The sequence below is a fragment of the Chrysoperla carnea genome, chromosome 1, assembly GCF_905475395.1.
Source record: "Chrysoperla carnea chromosome 1, inChrCarn1.1, whole genome shotgun sequence".
Lineage (NCBI taxonomy): Eukaryota > Metazoa > Arthropoda > Insecta > Neuroptera > Chrysopidae > Chrysoperla > Chrysoperla carnea.
Window position 1 is genome coordinate 73,804,973 of NC_058337.1, and position 25,038 is coordinate 73,830,010.

Here is a 25,038-nt window from a genome sequence, read left to right on the forward strand (position 1 = left end):
TACAACAAATGTCAAAATTACATTGACGTCTGTAAAATGTCAATTGCTGTGAGAAAATATTTGAAATAAAATTTTAAAATATGATTTTATCTAATAGTTATTAAGTGTTTCTGTGTTATCTAATTATTTAAGTTATGTAATAAATAAAGTATGGCCATGGTGAACAGCGAGAAGTTAGTGAATAATAACAACATCCAGCATCTTAATCTAAAGACATGTGGGGTTTGCGGAGATAAAGCACTCGGATATAATTTCAATGCTGTGACATGCGAAAGTTGTAAAGCATTCTTTCGTCGAAATGCTTTAACCACAAAAGAATTTCGATGTTTATTCAATGGTGATTGCGAAATTACCGTTGTTAAACGTCGATTTTGTCAAAAATGTCGTTTAGATAAATGTTTTGCAATTGGAATGCGAAAAGAATATATTATGAGTGAAGAGGATAAAGAAATCAAACGAAAAAAAATTGAATTTAATCGGGCGAAAAAACGTTCGTCAATTAAAGTGAACGAAGTGGATTTTAGTAATAAAATAAAACGCGATAATTATTCGACAAGCGATGAATCAAGTAATGATTATACTAAGCGAACAAACGGTCAGTGTCTTCTTGTAGTTGATAGTAAATTATCATTGGAAACGAACGGCACAACAACCGGATTGATTAATAAAAAACCAGAAATAACAGTTTGTACACCAGATTATGTTTTGGACGTGAAAAATGAATTCTTATTTAACGATAGTAAATTTTCAACGGATGAATCATTATTACAAACAAATGGTACGGTAACAAACGGTGAAAATGGTCCTACGAGTTATCAGCTTGTAGAGATGCAGTCAGATAATTCGTCAAATTCATTTTTAAATGGTACTAATGGAACAGCTTCAAATGGAAGTGACCCAAATATTCTGCTACGGAATGTAATAAATCCACTACAGCATCCGACGACATCAAATGGTACAGGAACTGAGTCATCAATATTGTCAGAGTTGATCGGAACTGATATTCAATGTCGCAATCAGAATGGTCACGTGAAATCGTCGGTTATTTCTGATTCAATGAATATGTTAGATGTTACACGGGATGTTTTGCAAGACGTTCAAAGGTATGCTGTTAAATTATTTTCATTTTCAAAGTACGGTTTTCAATTTGTCTTGGGCGGACAATTAATGTCACTTTGAAATTTTATTTTTATAATTAATTAAATTTTATTTTGAATGTTATAACGACCGTGATTAGAGAAAACAATATATAACACCCCCTAAATTTGCTCCCCCGAAGGTATTTAGCACCCCGTACTACTATCGATATGTATTAAGAAAAAATAGATTATTGATATTTGGGGTGCTAATTATCTGAGTAGAGCGAGTTGGACATTGTGGCATTTTGTACCTCATTTTGTAACTTCCAAAGTAGAATTATTTGGAACAAAAATCGTTTTTGTAACAAATTAAAAAGCTTAATATAATTTTTCGTAGAAATTACTATATACAGGGTATCCTTTTTTAAGTTGACATATGCTTGAAACTCGAAAAATAATCAAGCAAAAAAATGTTGGGTGTATAGGCGCGCATCTTACGCAGACATTAAACTTGACCTAGGCTTTCGGGCTCAATGAAAAGCTCACTTTCCTCCATAAATGGTAATAGATAGAATTTAAATTAGAAAGTTGTTGTTCATTAAAAAGTTAATATTTTTTGTTCGAAACATTTTTCAGAAAACAGTATAGTGTTTGGCTAATGTTTGTCAGTTATGGAATTCTATTCAAAAGCACTAATATGTAGCGAAGTGACTGGGGACACAGGCTTATTTTCGTGACGATACATTTCTTAACTATCTGTCGTTTTTTTTTTTTTCATTCTGATTGGGTTTTGTTTCTAACTATTAACATATTAATTGTTTTAATAACGAATTGATTTTTTAAACTTAGCATCAATTGAAATATCAATTAGTCAATTCCTATTCCAATGTTATTAAGGTTGATTTTAAAGTTACGTGTTAGTATCTGAGGCTATTAACATTTCATTTTATTAATGCCTAGGAGTTAATTATTATTATTGAATTTTAAAAAAGAGTCATTTTTGTCTCCCCATGTCCTTCTATCTCTTACGATTTAATAGATATTTAATTTAATTTAGGAAAACATTTCGAAAATTTGTAGTTTTTAAATATATTTCATTCGACGTGCTGTTTGTGAAATTTACCTCTGTTTTGTTTCTTTGATCGGATAAAAAATGACTGGAAACGACTTGTACATATAAGCCAGTCTATAGAAGGAATATCTATATTAAATCCTATTTAAAGTTTCTAACGCTTAGAAATATTGATGTTGAAAAAAATTTTTGTTATAAGTGCTCATACAATTACCTAATTAATTACTACATTTCCAGGTCATCAACAGGATAAGTCAAAATTAAAATTTTTATAGCATGTTCTAGGTCTTAAAGGTGACTTTGAGCCAACGAACTCGAAAAATTGATCAATTAGGTATTTATTTAAGCCCTTACAAAGCCAACTTAATGCCATGGTAATTTATAACGCCCTAACTTCATACATTTTCCTAATACTTTTTTAAGCTTTTCAGAAATTGTGAAAGAAAATACACTTTTTTATGATATTCGGAGGCTCAAAAGAAATTTATATTGCCCCCATTTTTCAGTTTGGGATTGTCCTAATTCAATTTCTTATTAACAAAATGTAAAAATTAATGATATATATAATAATATAAAGTTTTGGGCTTTAAAACAACTTTTTACACATCAAGAGCATTTGAAAATGAACAACAACATTTTTAATTATGTAGACAAAGTAAATATTACAGAATATTTATAGATGGGTCAGTAACAATTACAACCTGTAATATCTTCGAATCTATAAGCTCCAGAGATAATTAGTTGGAAATTATCCTAACCAAGCTTGTTTGGTTCAAAAGGGGAATCTTAAAATTACCATGAATTTGATTTCAATTTTCCAAATTATTTAAAATTCAGCTCAGTTTAGTCGCCCTTGAGTACATTGGAGACTAATTTATCTTAGAAAGTTTCTCGTTATAAAAAAGTCAATATTTTTTTTTTTTAGAAATATTTTTGTACAAAGAGATTCTGATAATGATAAGGGATAGAGATAAACTTGTTCTTTATAAAAAACTAATAAAATTGGAAACAACATTTTATAAAAAATCAGTGAACTCCACAAAAAGGATAAAAATAACAAGCGAAAATAAAAAATCGATTGAGTTAATTTTTGAAATACTCTATGTCAGACAATGAATATTAGCGCTTCTATTATTTTTATACCTTGTATATATGTAATATATATCATGGTATACTAAGTTTAGTCCCAGGTTTGTAACGCTTAAAATTACTGGTGGCTCCAGTTTAAATGTTAACTGCAGTAGTAAAATTTAACTAAAGAAAATTTAAGCTTGCGTGATTCTGAAGACATTAAAAAATTTATTTTTAATTTTGTAACTTCCCCATTCAATTGACTTCAATTGTGATTTCAATAAATTTAAATTAGTTATTTCAAATGTAATTTATGTAGTTGAATTATTAGTGATAATTGACTATTATTATCTGATCTTGTAAGCTATTAAATGTAGTAAAGTTGTACAGAGTTCCTAAAACTTTCTTAGAGCTATAATTGAATTTTAAATGATTAGGAATTTTTGAACTATTTTTCTAAATAAATGTATCTTTTAAACTGTAAGAGCAACAAAAAGAACCCTTTTTTCTAAAAATAATTGACTTTTGTTTTAATAATATTTTCAAAAGATTGGCCGCAATTTCAATCCAAAAATTTGGTCAATTTTTTGGTTCACTCGCTAACTTAATTGTTTGCTTTGCCTGATCGTCCCATGCGTACATACCAATTTTTAACAATGTATTGGGCGACCAAAAATAAACCAGTTATGTTGTGAAAAAGTATGTTTCACAAATATACATAAGATGAATTGTTACAGAAATACTTCAAAGCAGCTTTATATCGCTACTCGGCCCCATTTGTACCTGGTGTCGAAAATTTTGAAAATTTTTCGAAGTATTTGCTAGAAAACTTTTTTGGGTTTTTTCAATAATTTTTCATAAGGCTCGCAAGGTGAAGCTACCTAAAAATTTTCATTTCTCCATCTTTTATATTTTTGGAGAAAATGGACACCAAAGTTTTGCCCTAATTTGCCCCTGCAAGAGAAAACAATGATGTTAACGAAAAATTTTTTTCACATAAATTGTTTAGTTTGATATAAGGAACATTTTTACCTTTAAATTTTTATGTAGGATTTGACTGGCGTATTGCATGCAGTTCATAAAACATTTCACAGAGTATAAAAAAGAAACATCGCTGCTAATATCACAACTTGGTCTCCTCAAATTCAAGTCGCAGCCATAGTTGATGAAAGGCTGATTCTTTAAAAAATTCATATTCTTATATCTCGAAAACGGAATGGAAAATAATGAACAGCGAAAACACATATCGGCTTATTTTAAGGGGAAATAAAAACAATTTTATTTTATTTTTTTAAATTGGCAATAGACATTATGTGCCATTAAAGCCATTTACAAACATATGTTAACACAATCTCAAAAAAATATAAAAATATTAACAAAATTAATAGAGCAGGCGCTCTTCTTAACTTCACAAAGGATGTTCAAACATTATTTTAGAATTTTGATAAACTCAAAAATTTAATTTAATGCCCCGTTTTTTAGCTTTTAAAATAAATGGCCTTTTTGGAGTTTTCCAAACATTAAACTGTTAATATCTCGAAAACGAAGAAGTTTAAAAAAAAATCACAAAGGACCTTTTTGACGTTAATTGACCCAAAGAACCTAGAGTAATTTTTTCTTGGTTCAAAAAATGTCATTTAACTGTTTTTGTGGAGGGGGGAGAGGATATGCAAAAATTGGACCAATAAGGTTTCTGGCAAGATCCAGAATATTAATCTATAAGCTTTTCTGAACAAGAATTAATTGACAAAATGCGGTACACATATTTTGCACACTCAATCCCATCCAGCGTCCGTTCTATAATACATAGTAGTTAGAGTCAACTTTTTAAAATGGAACTACATATTTTTTCAAGCAGATTCATGTACTTAAACCAAATGTATGAAAATTTTTTTTGCTTGACCTCGAATTTTGGAAAAAGGAAATTTTTTATTTAGGGTACCTTCTCAACGCATTTTCCATAATAGAAAATTAACCTCTATACTACTACGTATATGGAGGTATAATCAAATAAAAAAGTATTGTAAAATAAGATATTTATTAATCTTATCATTAAAATAACTGATTGATAACTATTAAATGAAATTTTTAGCGTTCAAAAATTAGCAAAAAAAGTATATAAAATGAATCATCATTATTTTATTACCAAATAACTTGCTTAGTTTAGTTGTGACGTCATGTTGATACAGTGCTGAGAAACTAGCTTACTAACCATTTTATTAATTTATACTTGACTTTTAAAACGAATTGTCTGAATGCTCTTGTCAGTTGCTAGGTTTACTTCCATCATCAAACATAAATTTCAAAAATTAACATAAATTGAAGATCAAATTCACCCAAAAATAAAAGTTTGATGATCCCCTGAATCTTTGCTTGTACACTTGACTTATGAGCCGGTGCCTATCAAAACTTTATCATAAACAAGTGAAAACAAACAATTAACTGAGTTAGTTGTTGAAATACTCTGTATAGAAAGTGTTGAATGTCAGTGCTTGTATTATTTTTTTATAAATTAGAAGAGTTTGAATTATGGTGGCCATTTATTTGATTTTCAAAGATTTCGTAAATTTTCGAAACTATTCGAATTATTTTTCGTTTTTCGAGAATGTTTCACAAGCCCACTAGTTGAAGCTACTTGCAAATTTTTAACTACTAATCTTTGCTAGTTTTGGAGAAAATGAATACCAAATTTTTGTGCTAATTTGTGCCCAGGAATAAATCCTTTTATCTCTAACGGTTTAGAAGATGAATATTTTTTCATTTGATTGAATGTGCAAAAAAATTCCATTTTAAAATTGGCATATCTTGGTCAACTTTGAAGCTAGAAAGTCGAAAATAAAACGAAAATGTGCACAAATACTTCAGCTAGAATCTTTAATTGAATTTTTTATTTGATGCATAGTTTTTTTGTAATTTGTAAAAAACTGAATAAAACCCCCAACCACCCCTCCAAAAAGAGAGTTAGGTACGTCCCTGAGAGGTCGACTTTTTTTTAACAAAGTATTTACAACCTAAAAACTCATGCACGTTGCGAACGGCTATGTATGGAATGATATATCGGATAAAATTTAGGTATGTCGGATAGAACTCGAAAGAGTTTGCTGGCATAAAAATTTTTGATACAGATGCCAATTTTCTTCGTCAAGGGAGGGGGGAGTGTAGTTGTTTGTTTCGAGCTTGTAACAGAATATTCTTGCTACCATAAGTCTCAAAAATCCCATAATATGGGTGATTAGTTATTTAAAACTTTCTAAATTTTAAGGATTTTTTTTTTAGTACAAAAAAAAAACAACAACAACAAATTCGGTGACAAAAACTGCCAATTGTTTGTCAAGGTATCTTAATTTCCCGACACCTGACAAGTACTTGAGAAACAAAAATGTATATTATTAAAAATGATTGAATTTCTTATTGATAATTCGTACTTTCCATTAATTTTAATTAATTAATTGACTTAAACGATTGACTAACTCTGTAATACATACAGTCATACGAATTAGCACTTAATTAATAAATAGTTGATCTCTTTTTAATAGCCTAATTTGGAGGATAATGTGGGTACAATGCTTGGAGTGGGAATTAAATTATAGCATTTAATTTTTTTTAGTATTGTATTTATAGTTTAGATAAAATTGTAAGACATGTGTAGCATTTCTGGTGTTGCAATTATTTTAGCAAATATTCTCATTTTACTTAGTTTTAACCTTAAATTTGAGGAATTTCAGCGTTTACCAATTAATCAACTGAGTTAACGACAAAAAAATATCTCGAATAGTTTTAGTTAAATTCCCATTTTAATTATTATCTATGTACACGCTATCTATTATGGCAGTATCCAAACAATACAGATGTTAATGGTTAAAACCTGTGTTACGCTACAGGTCTTGAGATTTCCTGATCTTAAGAATATGAGTTTTCAACATCGATCAGTGTATGTGTCTGTGAATAAAATATGATATTCTATGAAAAGAAAAGTGCTTGAACATTAAAAAATGCAAAAGTAAGGTTTTACCCTAAATCGTTTAGTCATTTTATTATAGATTTTTATTTTAGTAGATTTTATTGGGAAAATCACGATGACGTCGAGCAGTCAATGGTTTGTAGAATAACTAGACCATTAAAAGAGTGGGCTATGAAAAACAACTCATACATTTGAACAGTTTTGTTCCAAATTTCCATGGTTTCTTAATATCCTATCTATTTATTCAAAAACCTAGTTAAAGCTTGTTATAGACTGTCAGTTAGTGGCAGGAAAAAATAATCAATTTTTTACTATCTACAAAAATGTATAAAATAACATGCATGACGCATTAATGCATAGTTAAAATATAACATTTGTCTGTGAAACAACTTTTTACAGTCTGCCATTCATCTGAATAAAAGTTAAGATTATTTAATACACAAAAAATTTATTGGCAGACGGTTTTCTCGTGTATGAACTTTAATATAACAACATTTTTGTTACTAACTTATATTGGTTATGTTAAAGTTTGTACACGAGAAAACCGTCAAAGCCAAAAATTTTTTAGTGCCTTTTATTCAAATAAATGGCTGACTGTAAAAAACTGTTCTCTTTGTTTTACAAATAAATGATACTTTTAAAGTTTTAACTATGCAATAATTGGTTATGCATGTTATTTTATTCATTTTTATGTTGCTTATGGCGTATATAATCCCTCTGTCATTGGCAGACAGTAAAACATAGAACTTTTTTCTTTCACTAACTGGCAGCCTATTATCATGGACCTATTTTAATCCTCCGATTGTCGCATACCAAAATGAATATTGTAAATACAGAATATCCCTGTAAGGTATTCACAACGCTTTGTTTAGTATGACTCAAGATAAGCAGATGTGGCTATATTTTACTTATCTAGAAGATTTTTGAAGTTATGGAAGATTCGTACTTATAGATTTGTAATTATAAAATCGATTTTCTATAAAATAAATTACAACGCCTGTATAAAGTCAGCCCAGAACTTAGGGTTTTTACTGTTTTTAGTAATTACAAATTAAAATATATGCCACAAGCAGAACCGGAAATAGCCTACTTTTCGTAGAACTTAGGGTTTTTACTGTTTTTAGTAATTACAAATTAAAATATATGTCACGAGCAGAACCGAAAGTAGCCTAAAGAAACCACGAACAGGATCGAGTATTTCGTAAAGGATGTTTTTTTGTACACAATTTACTTACTATAAATGTGCTAGGAAACTGCTAGCATATTTATAGTAAGTGAAACTACAAAGACTTCATGTTTTTCGCCAATAGTTTTTTTGCTAGTCAATCGATTTGTTGTTTATACTGGTGTTTTATAAAACGATCAATATACCAAATTTTTTCAAAATCGCATAATCCATCCAATTTACATAATGTACATACAAATTTCTACTTCATGGCCTCATAGCGCCAGAAAGAGCATTTTACAGAGGGGTTACAAATAATGATTTTTTACAGGAGCGTGTATATTTTTAATTTAAGTGGCCAGTTCCTGGCAAAATAATAAAATAGTAAAATATTTAGGTTTATTTAGAATTGCTTACGTTTAGTCAGATAAAAATTTTCATATTCATTGTTTTTAAATTTTGAATGCGTGAAATTCGGGAGTATGGATACATAAAAATATTTAGTAATAATTGTAAATCCGAAGATGTACGTCTAGTTTATATGTTGTGACGACATACTCTAACTATTTTAAAGTTTCTTACATAATTGATTTATATATTTATTTGTATTTTCTTTGCTCTGTTTATAGAATACCAATTGAACCAAATTCCATTGAATCCATTCTATGTGAAGCCATAAAATTAGAATTTGAAGCATACACAACAATAGCACCAACACATACAAGTAGTTCAAGGGAATTAAATGATGCCGAACGTGCAAAATTAAATGAGTTAATTGTTGCAAATAAAGCATTGTTGCAGCCTGTAGATGATGATGTTACATATGTCGCAGAAAATGGTAAATTTATGGTAAGTTTTTTTGCGTAAAACTATTAAAATAACTATTTTACGAAATTTTTGAAAAGTAATAATTTACTTAAAATTTATTCTTTGTTCTGTAGAGATTGTTTTAAAAATAAACTATGCCCTGTTTTGATTCGTTTGAACTTGTATATCATAGATATTTTAATATTTTACAAATTAGCCAGAAAACTTCTTGATGCCATAGCACATACTGAAAGAGATTCAATAAATTTGGTAAGGGATATCTTTGAGCATTGCATAACTGGGCTATTTTTATATTTTATTTCAATTCTTATTATAAATAATATTGAAACTAACCAAGAATTTAAAAAATAATTAACAGATTACAAATGTTGATTGCCCATAGTGTGCTTTGTTCGTGACATAATGAATGGTAAAATACAAAGACTATAGAAGTGAAATTTACAAAATTTAAAAAACCCCCGTCAGATGCAATTTTTTTCCTTGTAGCTCTCTTCAAACTGAACCGATATTCTTGTAATTTAGCTATAAAACTATAATATTTCAAACAATTAAAAAAAAACTCAAGTTGAAGCGATTGGCAAATGTTACAAAATATTTATGTTATGATTTCTATCAGTTCAACTACAATCTTACCAATATTTGTTTCAATCGTGTATCCAATAATAAAAGACGAATCAATAACAAAAGAAGAATCAACATTATAGCATTCTAGTCGCACACAAAGTTTAAAATATATCAAATTTCTTTGTTTTTTTTCTAATGAAAAACAAGCTGGGGTCTATAATCAATCATCTTTTTTGATGGAATATAGGTATTTTAAAGTATAATTTCTAATCAAGGTAATACTTACCTTGAAAAGTCATTTAGTATTTTCTAACAGTCATTTGAAGGATGTTTTATACCACACCCTTTGGTTTAAATAAAATTTCCTATAAAAATAAATAAGTGGTTGATGAATTAATTTTTTTTTATTTTATGGAAAATTATTGCTAGAAAAATCATGGAATTTATTTTAATAAATTGATTTGTTTTTTATGAGCAGTATATGCTCATTCACTCCATCACCAATTTACTTACTCATTCACTTCATTCAAAAGATAGTACATTCATTTGCTGCTTGATACAAAATAAATTCTACTCATTTTTTGACAATATTAACTGCAATCTTCCAATTTAAGAATTCAGCAACCCTCCACAAAGTGAATGGATAGAAAATATTATCAATAAATTTTCTTGGTACAAATTAACCATTTGTTTCTTTTGTGTTATAGCCTTCATCACAAGGATCAAATACACAATTGCCCGTCTTATTGGATGTAATAAATTTAACTGCAGTAGCAATACGACGACTAATAAAAATGGCAAAGAAAATTAATGCATTTAAAAATATGTGCCAAGAGGATCAGGTTGCTTTATTAAAAGGTGGATGTACTGAAATGATGATTTTACGAAGTGCAATGACTTACGATCAATCAAAGCGATCATGGAAGGTAATACCAAATCTCCGGTAGACAAAATTCTTCGATATTAAAAAATTAACTGCCATATCATCTAAGTAATGATTAAAGATTAACGGCTGAGTAGTGTGATAGATATTATGATTGAATTTACCATTAAAATATATAGCCAACTACAGTTAATAACGCGGAACAATGTACCTTTTGGATAGCAGTGTAATTATTCTTCCGAGATAAATAGCTTAGTTCATGATTGATACTATTCATTTTATATAAGTAGGCTGAAAAAGGCGTCAAAGTCTTAATTATCTCTAGAAAATTTATCAAATACAAGTTTTATATTCTAATCTTTTCAGATTCCGCATAGTCAAGAATCTTTAAGTCGTATTAAAGTGGATATTTTAAAACAAGCAAAAGGTAATATTTATGAGGAACATGAACGGTTTATCAAGACATTTGACCCAAAATGGCGGATGGATGAGAATATAATATTGATAATGTGTGCCATAACATTATTTACACCGGACAGACCTCGTGTTATACATGAAGATGTTATTAAATTAGAACAAGTATGTTTTTGTCTAATACACTTTTCTAACAGGTTGAATATTGGTGAAACATTTTAATTCACCCCCGCAAATAACTCCTTAAGAAACGAAGAATCAGAAAAAGCTTGATGGTAGTTTTGTTTGAAGGAAGGCATAAATTGGTGGCCTGTAATTTAATATAGACCTTAGACCTTTAAAACTGACATTTATAATTTTTAATAGATAGAAGAAAATCGAAAAGATTCCGCAAAAATCTAATGCAAACATCTACTCTAATTGAACTGTGTGTTTGCCATCAATTGCTGATATAGTAAGAGATAGAGGAAAATTTTAAATAACAAAGGACAGATACAAACAACATTGCATTTAATATTTGTCAAATGCATTTGATTTTTAACAAGTGTTCGTGTGAGTGTGATTCTTATGGTCCAACCATTTAACTTCCCAGATGATGAAAATAAATTTCCTTAACTGCCTAAAACACTGCAATGTTAATTACACTGGTCAACACAAATTTTGTCACAGAAGCATGACTTTACTTTTTGAAAAGTTTTTGACGTGCTGAATATGAATCTGATTGCAAAATTGCTTCAGCACGTCACGTTATCGAGAAATTCGTCCCTTAACATGAAAAAAAACTTGTTTTTCTTCTTAATTCGAGGTCATATTTCACCAGTGAATATTTTTCCTCACGAAAACATTTACGTCATCAGAAAATACCATTAATTCCCCCTCAAAAGTCTTTTTGAATTTTTCCAAAATCTTCTTCCAAGAAATATAATAGGTAATATATAAATATATAAGTACCTACAATTAATTAATTATACATAAATATTTATATTAGTAGTAATACAATGTATAGGTATTTTACATATAATAAATGTGATATGATTTCTCAAAGAGCAAAATGGATATCGGAATGATTCAAAAAGTATTTTAAAGGAAGAGGGAAAGAAAAGGAAGTCTTTCAAATTTTCATATGAAAAAAGAAATATATAGTGGTGTTACGGAATTTCGAATATAACATAAAAATGAATTTTTTCCTTTTTTAGCTAAAAATATTTTGAAAACCTTACGTATTAGAGAAATTCTGAATTTGAATTCGAATTCAGCATCCTCAAAAACTATAAGAAATGTCTCTCGCATCAATGTGACAAAAAAAAAAAAATAAAACAAATTTTGTTGACTAGTGTTATTAAATTGCAATAGATATGTGTAACTTATAGGTTAAAAACACGCTTTCTATGCAAGATGCATTGAGATTTTGCACCGGCAAAAATATTTGTTTTTGTAAATATTAGTTCTATAGAAAAATGATTAGGAGATACGTGATTTTCTACAACTTTACTAATTATAAAAATCTCCAAATTCTTAATATTAACAGAAAAATTTTATTTTCTTCTCTATCCCAAGAACCCAATTTTTATGTCCTGCTCTTGGCAGTCTTTTCAGCACATGTTGATGTTATTACGCAACGATTTGCAATAATCCAAAATCGTTATTACCTTTCATTAATGAGAAAACGTGAACGAAAAAATGTCCCCGAACACACACGCACATGCGTACACACAGACATCAATCTAATAATGGTGTTATTACATGGTCCTGAAAATGAAACTTAAAAGTATGTTGTAACTCTCAATTTGAATTTTTGGACCGATTACAAGAACTTCTCTATCCTGGGAAGTTAAATGTTGCTTCCAATAAAATTGTTCAGTTTTTAATTTTTTGTATAAAAAATCATCTATTTTTAATTGATCCCAATGGTCTAGATAAAATTGAAAGCGAACAAATGGCGATCCCTTCCAATTTAAACAACTTTTGTACAATGATTTTTTTCAATAACGTTTCCTTGAAGATGATAGATGGATTAAAATTGTATCCATCTTGTAAATAATTCAAAAGTATTTTGTTGCCTTGATTTATTTATTAACTGACTTTAATTTGTTTTCTTAATTTTTTTTTCTCTTTCAGAATTCGTACTATTATTTATTACGACGGTATTTAGAAAGTATTTATCCTGGCTGTGAAGCAAAATCAACATTTTTAAAATTAATACAAAAAATATCTGAACTACATCGATTGAATGGTGAAGTAATTAGCGTATATTTAGATGTAAATCCATCCGATGTTGAGCCTTTATTAATTGAAATATTTGATTTGAAACCACATTGATTGTCACTGTTTATGTTTAGATAATTTAAGTTTCTTTTATTTTCGAATTAAAACTTGATTTTTATAAATATCAAATAGAAAATGTCTGTTTGTATCGTACGAAATGAAAATCTAGCTTTAATAATGGATATTACAGGTATTAAATACGAATTTTTAGAAGGCCTTACGTAGATGTTTAATATTCTATGGATTAAAAAAAAACTGACAGGGTTGTCATGCCTTTAAAAAATTCTTGAATTTAGAAAATTACAAATATGTTATTATAAAGCAAAATAAAATTATTGAAAACGAAATAATTTTAAATTATAACAAAACAATGCTTTACACCCATGACGTATGTTGACGTAGCAGTATGTTTTGTCACCGTCATGTTCTCAAAATGTTAAACACACACATGTGATTTCTATAACCTATGTAATGTACTTGTGTACTTGAGAAAGATCAAAGAACAGGGTATTCTTCATTTGAAATATAATTTATAAAATGATTTAAATACGATAGTAATAATAAATCGAAATCCATTCCGAAAAAAATGTGATTAACTTAATATTTTTATTCAAAATTTGTAATTCAAAAAAATATAAAGCTGCCGTCTATTTTTAAAATACTATAAATTCAAACACCAGCTGCATTTTTACTTGAGTGGCAGGTTCATTGTCTATGGCCGATCAAAATCAAATTTTATGTTTATTAACTATTTTCTGTATTAATTGTCTTTATTATTTGTGTATAACGTGAATTCTTCGTGTTATCTGTTATCTTATTCTGACACTAGAAAAAGTGTTCGAGATATGGCTAATCTTCTAATCAAGCATTTCTTCTTTCAGCATTACTTGGTTATCTGATAAGCACTTTTTCTAGTGTTTTCTCATTATTGTAATTTTTCCAAATTATGAATTTTGTTCAGAATATCAAAACTAATACAAAAGACAAGTGAAAAGAAACAATTGACTGAGTTAATTGTTGAAATACCATGCATAGTCAGTGTTGATTTCTTTATCACATAACACATACAAAAATGTATAGACAGTGTTCATGCGCAATCGTTTGTTTTTTTGACGTCACGTAAATAACAAAAGATATTCACTTTTAGAAATAGACGACACACACACAACTGATATTCCTATATTAATACATACTATAAAATTTGCACCTAATTAACGCCCTCGTGGATAAACAGTGATGTTTACAAAAAAATGTTTCAAACAAAAGTTTTTTATTTTTTTATAAGGAACATTTTTTACATTTAAACTTTTGTTCTATCTCTAACGGTTTACAAGATGGGTCCTACGTACCCAAGACCCAATTGACCTACGATGCTCATTTACGAACTTGACCTCACTTTTTACGTCCTGAGTACGCTGTAAAAATTTCAGCTCGATATCTTTTTTCGTTTTTGAGTTATCGTGTCCACAGACGGACGGACGGACAACCGTAAATGGACTAATTAGGTGATTTTATGAACAGCTATGACAAAATTTTTTTCCTAGCATCATTATTTTTAAGCGTTACAAACTTGGGACTAAACTTAATATACTATGTATATTTCATATATGCATGGTATAAAAACAGTTGAAGAAGCTAATATCTATCGTTCATGTATATTAGATAATTTAAAAAAATATAGTAAATACCTAATAAATATTTACATAGTTTTTTACACATAGATTGCGAATCCACTAAGTCGAGAAACCAGTTGATCTACAAAAGCATGACAACCCTTAAAAATTTTAGTTCGAATCATATTTCTGACCAATTAAATTTTTATATTGAAAAAATGCACTTACAAATTTTATCGTATCGCGCGCTTTGTTCATGTTTTCACGTATTGATCGATTTTGATCAAAAATAAACCTAAATAATTAATTTTAAGCATTTATGTAAAAAATATTAAATCGTCTAATTTTTTAAGTATATGAGTAAATTAAAAGCTAAACGCACCAAACAGGCCATATCCTATAAAATTAATCGCTGAAAATTTATATTTTTCATTTGTATAGATTATATTGTTATGTTAAATTTATTGAACTAATTAGTTAATTATTACGTAAAACCCTAGTCAAAATTAAGTTTGAAAGACCGATCCACCCTATGGCGTTATGTTTTCATGTAATTTCAGTCTTTTGGTAAAATTCTCAGGTATTTTTATCTCTTTTTCGTAAATTAATATATTGCATTGTTTTCTCTAAACTAACTTAATGTCCAGCTGTCGAAAATTCCATTCTCCATTTTTTAAGAATTTCGAAATGAGGTTTATTTTTCAAATATTTAAAAAATGATCAAAGCAAAATTTCTAAGTATTTAAAATCATCAGTTAAGAAAGTGTTGAAAAATATAATGATTGGAATGGAACAACTTTGGCTAAGAAACTGCGTTTGCAATTTCAGCTTCTACCATTGCACACATTAGGGAATTTTGTTAATGCAATCGAGTAAATTCCAAATTTTATGGAACTTTTCAAATATTCGGAAAATTGATATCTTCCTACCACAATTAATATTTATAAGTTGGATAATATCATTAAAAGACAATGAGAAAGAAGTTAAATCGGTTTTATACAGGTTGTTTCGAATAGATATTTCTAAAATGCAAAAGTAATAAATTTTAAAAAGAGACTTGAATAAAAAAATATTGTTCAGAACCGAATATTAAAATTATTGCCTATTTTAGATTTCGTTCATTTGATATTAATTCCCGCTAATAAAATTAACAAAGAGTTTTTTTTTCTCCAGAATCAACCCATTTGTCAATTTGACTGAATTAAATTTTTGTTAGTACATACAGATTTGTGTTATTTACAAGTATGTACATAGGTCTAATTTCCTGTTTTTACATTTAAAACTCTATCATGAAAAAAATGGTATTATTACTCTAGGAATTAAACAAAATTGTCAGCAAACGTCACCTTTACATTATTGGAAATATTCAATTTAGTATTGTCTTGATAGGATAGTCTTTCCAAATACAAGTTTACAACTTCGAATGATAAGAAATAATGTTTCTGAAAGAATGTGTATATTTTATTCAAATTTTATTTGTTAATGAAGGCAACAGTTGCAATTTTAGATTTTTAAGTTTTAATTTTAAAATATTTTATTATAAAGAATAAAAATTTTTAATTGTTTGTCTAAAGAAATTAAATATTTTATTATATTGTGACGTCAAAAGAGCCTATTTTTTAGATTTTTATATATAGCTTGTTGCGTTCCTCTCAATTTAAAAGCTGTACCACAGTAATTGTAATATATTTTTTATGAATAATTAAAATGATTATATACATTGTTAAATTAAATAATAAAATATTTTATTAAAATAGTACGTTTATTTCATTTTGACCTAAATTTATTTTTTAACTTCCCAACACAAAACTAGATCAGGCAGATTTCCAATGGGCACAAAGGAATCAACGCCTCGTCAGTAGATTTTTATGGGAGCTGGTGGAAAATGTTTGTCTGAGTGTACTTAACAAAGTCATATACACGCGAATTCGTGGTTTTTTGATTTACCCCCACAGGGCTAGACAGAATTGCTCTTCTTCCGGACACCATATTCTCTTTACTTTATATTAAAAAATATTTTTGTCTTTTATATAATGAACAATTCCCAGAATTTTTGGATTCTTGAAATTTTTCACCTAGCCTCACCGTTTTCGAGATGTAAACATTTGAAAAGATAAAATGCGGATTTTTGCAGGAAACTCGTTATTATGACAAAGATTATTTTGTGGTTCGGGTCAAAAATTTGATGTGAAAACTATATGACCTTTTATTTTGAAAAATTTTAAACACTTTTTGACTCCTATTATATGGTTTTCATAATTACAAAATAATCTTTATATTCGTCAATAACAAATTTTTTGCAGTAAACCTGAATCTTGTTTAAATAGTATTTTGTGGAAAGGTAGAAAAAGGTAAAAAATTAAGCCTTGTTAAAAAAACGTATTTCATTCAAATTGTCAAATCAAAATTTACGGTTGTTCTAAAAGTCTTTATGACTTAAAAGTTACTACACACCATAGGCGTAAAAGGTCGAAAGTTTCTAAAAATAATTAATGATAGTACTTCATTAGTTTTCGTAGTATAGATATTGACACGCTTTCCTAGCCTGGGATGGTAATTCTGAAAACGAGGGGCTTAATTTTTTGCCTGCTTCTACCTTACTTTTACCTCTTACTACAGAAAAATATTACTTATTCCAAAATTGTTAGGAAAACTGTTTTTTTCAGGTATACCTACAACTTTAGAAACTGTTGAAAAATCTAAATAAAATTCATACAATAAGGTGTTGGCATCATTTTGAACGAAACAAACTTTTGTTAAAGTCTTTCTGTGCATATATCATTCGTTTAAAAATGTTAAATATGTTTATTCAATGTAATAATCGTAAAAATTAATGTACATTAATAATAATAATTTATATAAGATCACTTTAATAATATAGTTTAATATCATTTCTATGCAAAATAAGTTCATCTCTTACTTCCATAATGGTTAAGAAAACTGGAAGTTTTGGAAATACAATAATGGACGAGCCTACCTGAAGTTAAATTTAAAAAAAAAAATTCCTTATATTTTTTTCGAACTCTGTCAATTTATCAATAGTACTTTTGCTGATGTCACAGAAAGAAAGAATATTTTTCTTGTTTAACAAAAGACCCTTCACAATAGGCCTTTGTCGTGAAGTCAATTTCAATGTATCTTTCGTTAAAATTTGAAAATGTGCGAGAATAGATATACTTAAGCGATTAAATAATTTCTCTATCTTATTCTTGCAAAAAACTTTTGATGTCTCTGGCAATTGCAGATTATGACGTCACCGAATGTTACTTTCCCCTATTTCTATTTGTACATTTAAATTCTTCATATTTTCGTAGTTATTGAAGTTATCCAAAAACTGATTTCGCACGATGTTTTTGGCTCGATAATGAACATCCTTTGATGCAATAAAAAAATTTTAGGACAATGGCCCATTATTATGGTTTTTACTATATTATTTTGGGATACAGTTTTTGAAAAATTGTAATTGACATATCTATCAATATTTCAAAATTATTTCAACATTCAAAATTTTTTTAACAAAAATTGAAATATAAAAAATTTTATTTGTTGAAAAAAAAATTATAAACAATTGATAGGTACTGGAACTTTTGAAAGAGTAGCATTCCAAATTCGAAATCAGCGGATCAAAATATTCAGAAAAAAAAGAGGGGGGGGGGCGAAAAAGGTAAACCGAACATGGAGCGAACCATATTCGGATAGTTATTTAAATTATGTACATATATTAATAATTGTATGGAAGTTACATATCAGAATATAATACGGCATATTAATTTTAATAACATACGTTTATACAAATTCATAATATAATTAAATATCTTTATAAGATAAATTGCCTGAAATCAATTTTTATTTCATCGATATTTTTAAGTTAACCATACCTATCTCAATAAAAACTAGAATATTTTAACGGTTAACAAAACACATATTGTTATATAGCAGCAATTTATTTTGAGAATTTTGAATAAACCGTCGTATCATATAAGAAATAGAAAAAAAATTATTGAGCTTATCAAAGCATTTCTTTTATTGTTCGATGACCCAAAAACATTTCTATTCTATTGTTATAAACAATTTATAGGCAGATCGAGATGGGCTTTTTTGCATTCAATTCATAAAGAAAATTAAAAAAATTGTTATCACTTATTTTTTCTAATCGTGTGCCAGGGACCCCTGTCGAGAGTTTTTTAAGGTGCTAATTTTGAATATGATGCCCAAAATATTCCCCGATGGGGCGTCAGTACCATAGACAACTAATTATAATCTATATTATAATCTGAGTAGTTTTTGTGTAAATACTTTAAAATGCATTCAAAATCATTACATGGGGGTTTTAGAAGTCGCTAATTAAAAATATGGTAATCAAAATATCCCGCAATGAACCTAGAGATCAAGGGTGTCCTGGTTATTCAGCTCATCTCCATGACTTTTTGCATAATTTGTTTTTGAATATATACAAAATCGCGATACATATAGATGTGTTTGAGATCGCTTATTATAAGTATGATGCCTGAAATATTCCTCTGTGGATCTGAGACCTGGATGTCCTAGTACTACACAAATTATGCAGTTAGTTCTACACAAAGTGTGCAGTTAGTTCTACACAAAGTGTGCAATTATATTACACACCTAGAGGGAACAAAAGTAAAGAATATCTCTAAAAATTTTAAAAGTCAAAAGTACTTCAGCCAACCAACCATGTTTTCAAAAATGCCATATCGTCTAAAATAAGATATTTTATTTATAAGACACTCTCCAAAGCCCGTAAACAATCTTTGCTGACATCCTGGTTCAATGGATTTATTAAAATATTATGTAAAAGCATGAATTAAATTAAAAGGTAAAAAAGCAAAACCCGCTAGATAAAAAAATGAGTAAAGATTGGCTGCGTTTATCTGAACTGTGTGCTCAGTATTTATCAGTTAATATCCAATGTATCTTCGGGACACTAACCGATGGAAAGTGTCTGGCAATAATGATTATTGATTATTAACAAAAATATCTAAAACATATGTAAAAATCAGCACTGAGAATTTGAGAAAAATCAGTACTGTATTTATCTACCTTTAGCACCTGGTACCTACGAATTGGCCGTCGACCCAAGGTAGCAGGTATGCACACACTCAAAGTTCGTACTAACACTACTTTATCCCATTTATATTTCTTATGAGAAAATAAGTAACGTCTGGGGGCACCGGGATCTTGGTCTAATAGAGTACCTAGGCGAAATGCAAAACTCATTTTAGGTCAAATTATGCGGTGTTTTATCATATGTGCTATAAGAAATGTTGTTCGCTTCTATGACTGCTGTCAGTAATCAATTCTGTATATTTTTTAATACCATGGATAGGAGTAGGCATTATACCTACTGGAAGAAAAAAAATTTCATTTACTTTACTACCATTTTGCTCGAGAATAACAACCATGATTAGACTCCATAATAATAGATATTTATGTTGGATAAAAGTAACAAAAGTTTTTTTAATTCTTTGACATTTTAGCAAATAAATCGCTGACCCGGATGTATGTCACATTAAACTGTGGATTCATATCTATTGTATTCAATTGATTTATCAAAATAATATAAAATATATCGTAAATATATGTATATATCGATCTATGACTATGTATAGTTTTAGTTAGAACAATTAGAACATGTTTTGAAAATATATAGGTATTTTTGTTTATTTCTTTTGGTTATAAATATTTACAATACGTTCAATTAAACTTTTCTTCATGAAATGCTTCATGCTTTTCTTGAAGTGGTACTCATATTTTCTCGTACTTTCTAGTGGCCAAATCTTATAGGTATTAAAATTTGAATCATTCTCTACTGTTTCATGTCGAAGGTTAAAGTAAGATAAAAATTGTGACTTGTCATAGAATTAATAACATAGAACCGTAATATGATCTCAAAACGGTTAATCATTATAGAGAGTCTCTCTTCGTCTGTCTTATATTACCTCTATTGAAAAGTTTCTGACATATCGCAATATTTGGATCGATTTTAGTCCGTATCTCAAAAACTATTCGACTATTTGGTGGCGGACTGCACACCAAATTAGCATGTTGCAGTCCGCCACCAAATTAGCAAAGAGTAACATTCATAATAAGAGTAATCACGACTAGCTAATTCTTACTGATGATGACTACATGGTAGTCGAAATACGTATTTATAAAATACAAAAAACTGATCTAGGAAATTGGGGCAAAAATCGAAATTTATTTATAAAAATCAGGTTAATTTAATGATTGGACCTACAGATAATTACAATGTCAGCGAGTATCATGGGCGAAACTTCATTTTCAAAAAATTTAAATCCATTAAATTGTGAACAAAAGGGTGGATAAATGAGGGGTATAACGTGATAGTTTTAGATTGAGTTGACTTAATTGAGTTTTTACGCGAAAAATAATCATTTCATGTAATTTTTTTATGTTATTTAAAACTGATTTAATGCTATTCGAGAACAAAAAATTATCGACATTTTTAAATAAAAGGATATTTAAACCGATGATTATGCAAATAGTAATCTCTTATTGTTATATATAGTACTTTTTGGAATGGCTTTGCTGTGATTAAAGTATCTAACGCGTAAAAATAAAATTGGATTTCTATAAATCTTTTCATAATTCGAAAGAAACACGTCTATTTTAAAATAGAACTATATACATATTAGGAATTATTATTATTATATAAATATATTGGAGACTTCAACAGGCGACTAGACAAATATTATATAAAGTTTGTATGCAGACATCGACATCGCGTATCAAACGTAAGTAATAATGTAAAAAGAGTTTAAGGTTTTGTAACTTAGTTGTAAAGTCACCTGAGTTTCAAATATGTGTACACCAAGTGAGGGCACATGCAACCGTATCGTATTGTGTTCGTACCTATGTATATTAGGTAGCTAGCTAATGTAATTTTGTCGTCAAAAGAGCATTTCCAAGAATTACACTTTTGTGTATAAACTAAAGTATAATATATATTATTATAAACCTTATTTTAATAAAAATACAAGGTATCTCAAAAGTTCAAATAATGGTATAAATTAGGTTAAAACAGACAACAAAACATAACAAAATGAGATTGAGATTCAAAATGTCGATAGATTTGGCCAATTTTTTCAACAAACTCAGAAAAATGTTGCATAATCCCGAAGTTGCAAAATTTTTAGTCAGTTAGATCGCGAGATAATCATCTGAAAACTTCGCAATTTCGAGGGTCGCATAGCATGTAAAACTCACTGTCCTCCCAGCTATTTTTTACGATATTAACTTTTATTTTTAATGATACTCCTCATAAGTTTTATATTATTCCCATTGTAATTTAATATCCGATTTGATTTGTTTGATTGACTTTGATTGGTTTGTTAGGTTGAATTATGTTAAGTTTGTGCGAATTTGGTAAATAGATTAACACATATACCAAAATAATGAAAATTTAAATCTAGAGTGAAAGTGCTTCTTTAATAAGTAAACTAAAGAGCTATTTTGAGCTATCGTTACACTTTTCATTTTAAAAACAATTACATTTGTTTGTGATATTCTGTAAATACTTTTTATTTATTATTGTAAAGTAATAGAGTATCAGATAGTAAGTAATACAACATTCACACACAGAATTATATGTATACAGACAGAAAGGAACAACATTAGATATAACAAAAGGTATATCTAGCTTTGGTTTGGTAATTATAGTTTAAAGATTACCATAAACACTAATATTTTAATAGAAAGTAAAACGCACTGCAAGTGTTTCCACAAAAATGGGACCAATTTTTGACGTTTTATTAATATTTTATATAAACATTTTATCGTTTTTTCGACCAAATATGCTTTTTTGACTTATAAAACCTAATGAAATGGGGTCTTTTGGACCTAATGAAGATTTTTGAGTAATTTGAAATAATTTTTTTTTCATAATTTATTATCTACCAATATTATAAATAGAAAAATTTCTATCTGTAACACAATTACACTATTACACTAAAATGCCCAAAATTTACGTTATTTAATACATAGGGGAAAATTTAAAGAAACACGGTGTTGCTCATGAAAAATTTTATCTATGCACGTTGCAAATAGGAATGCTTAAAAGATTGGCGCATAAACAATTTGAATTAGGTAGATCGACACATTTTTTTCGCTTTTTCTTCGCTATAATGAATTATTTTGCCTCAGATGTATTAAATAATGATTCTTATCAGCTTAGGTCGCTTCGATAAGAAGAGTCGTCTGAATCAGATTGTCAAAATACTAAGACCCTGGACGAAAAAAGGGTACAATGGTCACAATACCAAGACTAATAACTCGGATCAAAAAATTCATTCTTGTTTAAATAAACCTAAATTTTTGATATTTTTCATTTGATTTCATTTCATAATACGTATTCAGACTAATAGGCTTCTTTTACAACCGCATTTGATTTGCTTTTATTCAATCGTCTTCAGATTTTTCCGTCATTATTATCAAACTGTTTTTTATTGCCGTCAGATCAAAAGCACACTCCATTCGTAATAAGTTTTAGTCAATTTTTACTGAATTATATTAAAAACAGATTTAAAATGAATAATTTCAACAGAACTAAGACAATCTACTCAATACAGAGTACTAAATTTCGAAATTAATGATTCTTCTAAATAACAATAGACTTTCTGTATAGACAACATTCTGCAGATAATTATGTTCTCAATTGTTTCTATTGTTACAGCTTTGGCTAGATATTCCTATGTCTAAATTGGAATGTACCGGTAGCGGTGGAAAGTGTAGCTTAATAAACCACCCTTGTATTTTAGATCGAGAATAATAATTGTGTGAAAAATATCAAGATTACCAAGACTTCGTGGTCTTGTATTTCCTCATCATTAATAAACGCAATATTATAGACAGTCGCTAATTAGTAGGTAATATTAGAAACATTCGATTCTTAAAAGTTTCTTTCCGTTAAAAAACGACAATACAAAACAATCCGGTAACAATGTTAAAAAACAAAGCAATACCTGATTAATATTCAATACGTATTTGGTTATCTATAAAATATATTTTAAACATAAAAATAAAATAAAATCAACTCATACCACACAGTTACTTGAAGTTTTCCTCTCCACCATTCTCTACCAAACACAAAAGACTCATGGTGATGGTTCTTTGGTAGTAGTAGTGGTGGTTCAAAATACTCTCTAGAGTGGACAAAGTCATCGCCTTCTTACTGACTAAACACAAATTAAAACAAAGATTTTATAATAATCAACAACAAAAAAAACCGAAGTTTTTCATTTAAAACAATTAATACAAAATTACAATATGCCGGTGAAATAAAATTTAATTCTAATTATTTTTAAATGATTATTCTAATTAAGAGATTATTTATTAGTAATTAAAAAGATGTGATTGTGATAAAATATTTAGAAATTTCTCTAAAAAAGTTCTGTGTTATTTTTTCTAATAATTTAGTTTTTATAAAATCAACAATATGTTCTATTTTAAATGTTTTATAGTATTGTTAATTATTGTTAATTGTGGAAATTATATTTATGGTAAATTTCTAATTTTATAATTCATTGTCGAAAATTTCCTTAACCGCATGTATACCAATAATACCTGATAATGCTTAACTTTATCATATGGTATTCAATTAGAATGACATATGATAAAGTTTTTCATACTAAAGCAAGCCAATATATTTAATTAACAAACCACACACGGTATATTTATATAGGAGCAAGACTCTTTCCCCCCAGAATATTTGAATTTCGAACTTAGAATTTGGTACGCTATACGCTGCCTGTTTTCGCTGAGTGTAGATTATATAGATTATTCCTGATTGAGTATATTTACTATAGAACGGCATTTACATATTTGTGCATAAAGGTCGCATATCGGTTCATAATTTATAAGCTTAAAATATGTGATTTTCAGTAATCCTGGAAACCTAGTATAGGCGAACTACACAGAAATCGAAAGATTTCAGTGTTTAAATTGATTTGAAGAGAAATGATTCTACCCTGGGGGTAGACAGAAGAGCCTATATCTTAACTTAATCATATATGCATACTCTGAACTTAATTGACATGCGAAAGGATTTTCCTTTTGGGGGTTTGATGAAACAGTATTAAGTAAA

General features: G+C 28.4%; 3 protein-coding genes across 4 annotated transcripts in view; 2 read left to right on the forward strand and 1 right to left on the reverse strand.

The window, feature by feature from the left end:
* LOC123291100 (nuclear hormone receptor HR96) lies at positions 1–13,864 on the forward strand. The gene is made up of 5 exons (XM_044871554.1): positions 1–1,103; positions 8,978–9,197; positions 10,448–10,666; positions 10,990–11,202; positions 13,156–13,864. The coding sequence occupies exons 1-5, from the start codon at positions 151–153 to the stop codon at positions 13,354–13,356; spliced, it is 1,806 nt and encodes a 601-aa protein (XP_044727489.1). The 5' UTR covers positions 1–150; the 3' UTR covers positions 13,357–13,864.
* The window catches only part of LOC123291107, an 827,916-nt gene that overhangs the window by 339,859 nt on the left and 463,019 nt on the right, over positions 1–25,038 (reverse strand). The window lies entirely within an intron of this gene.
* LOC123290817 (protein Skeletor, isoforms B/C) overlaps positions 13,438–25,038 on the forward strand; it is a gene marked incomplete at its 3' end in the record, with an annotated part of 18,444 nt that continues 6,843 nt past the window's right edge. The window contains exons 1-2 of the mRNA XM_044871152.1: positions 13,438–13,492; positions 24,428–24,454. Of these exons, the coding sequence (XP_044727087.1) occupies positions 13,438–13,492; positions 24,428–24,454 (82 nt within the window). The remainder of the gene's footprint in view (positions 13,493–24,427; positions 24,455–25,038) is intronic.

Bases quoted from the DNA above. Each gene is read 5' to 3' on its own strand.
- LOC123291100 (XM_044871554.1), top strand. From the start codon at position 151: ATGGCCATGGTGAACAGCGAGAAGTTAGTGAATAATAACAACATCCAG. The intron at 9,198-10,447 runs GTAAGTTTTTTT...TTTGTGTTATAG, and splicing joins CAGAAAATGGTAAATTTATG to CCTTCATCACAAGGATCAAA. The intron at 11,203-13,155 runs GTATGTTTTTGT...TTTCTCTTTCAG, and splicing joins ATGTTATTAAATTAGAACAA to AATTCGTACTATTATTTATT.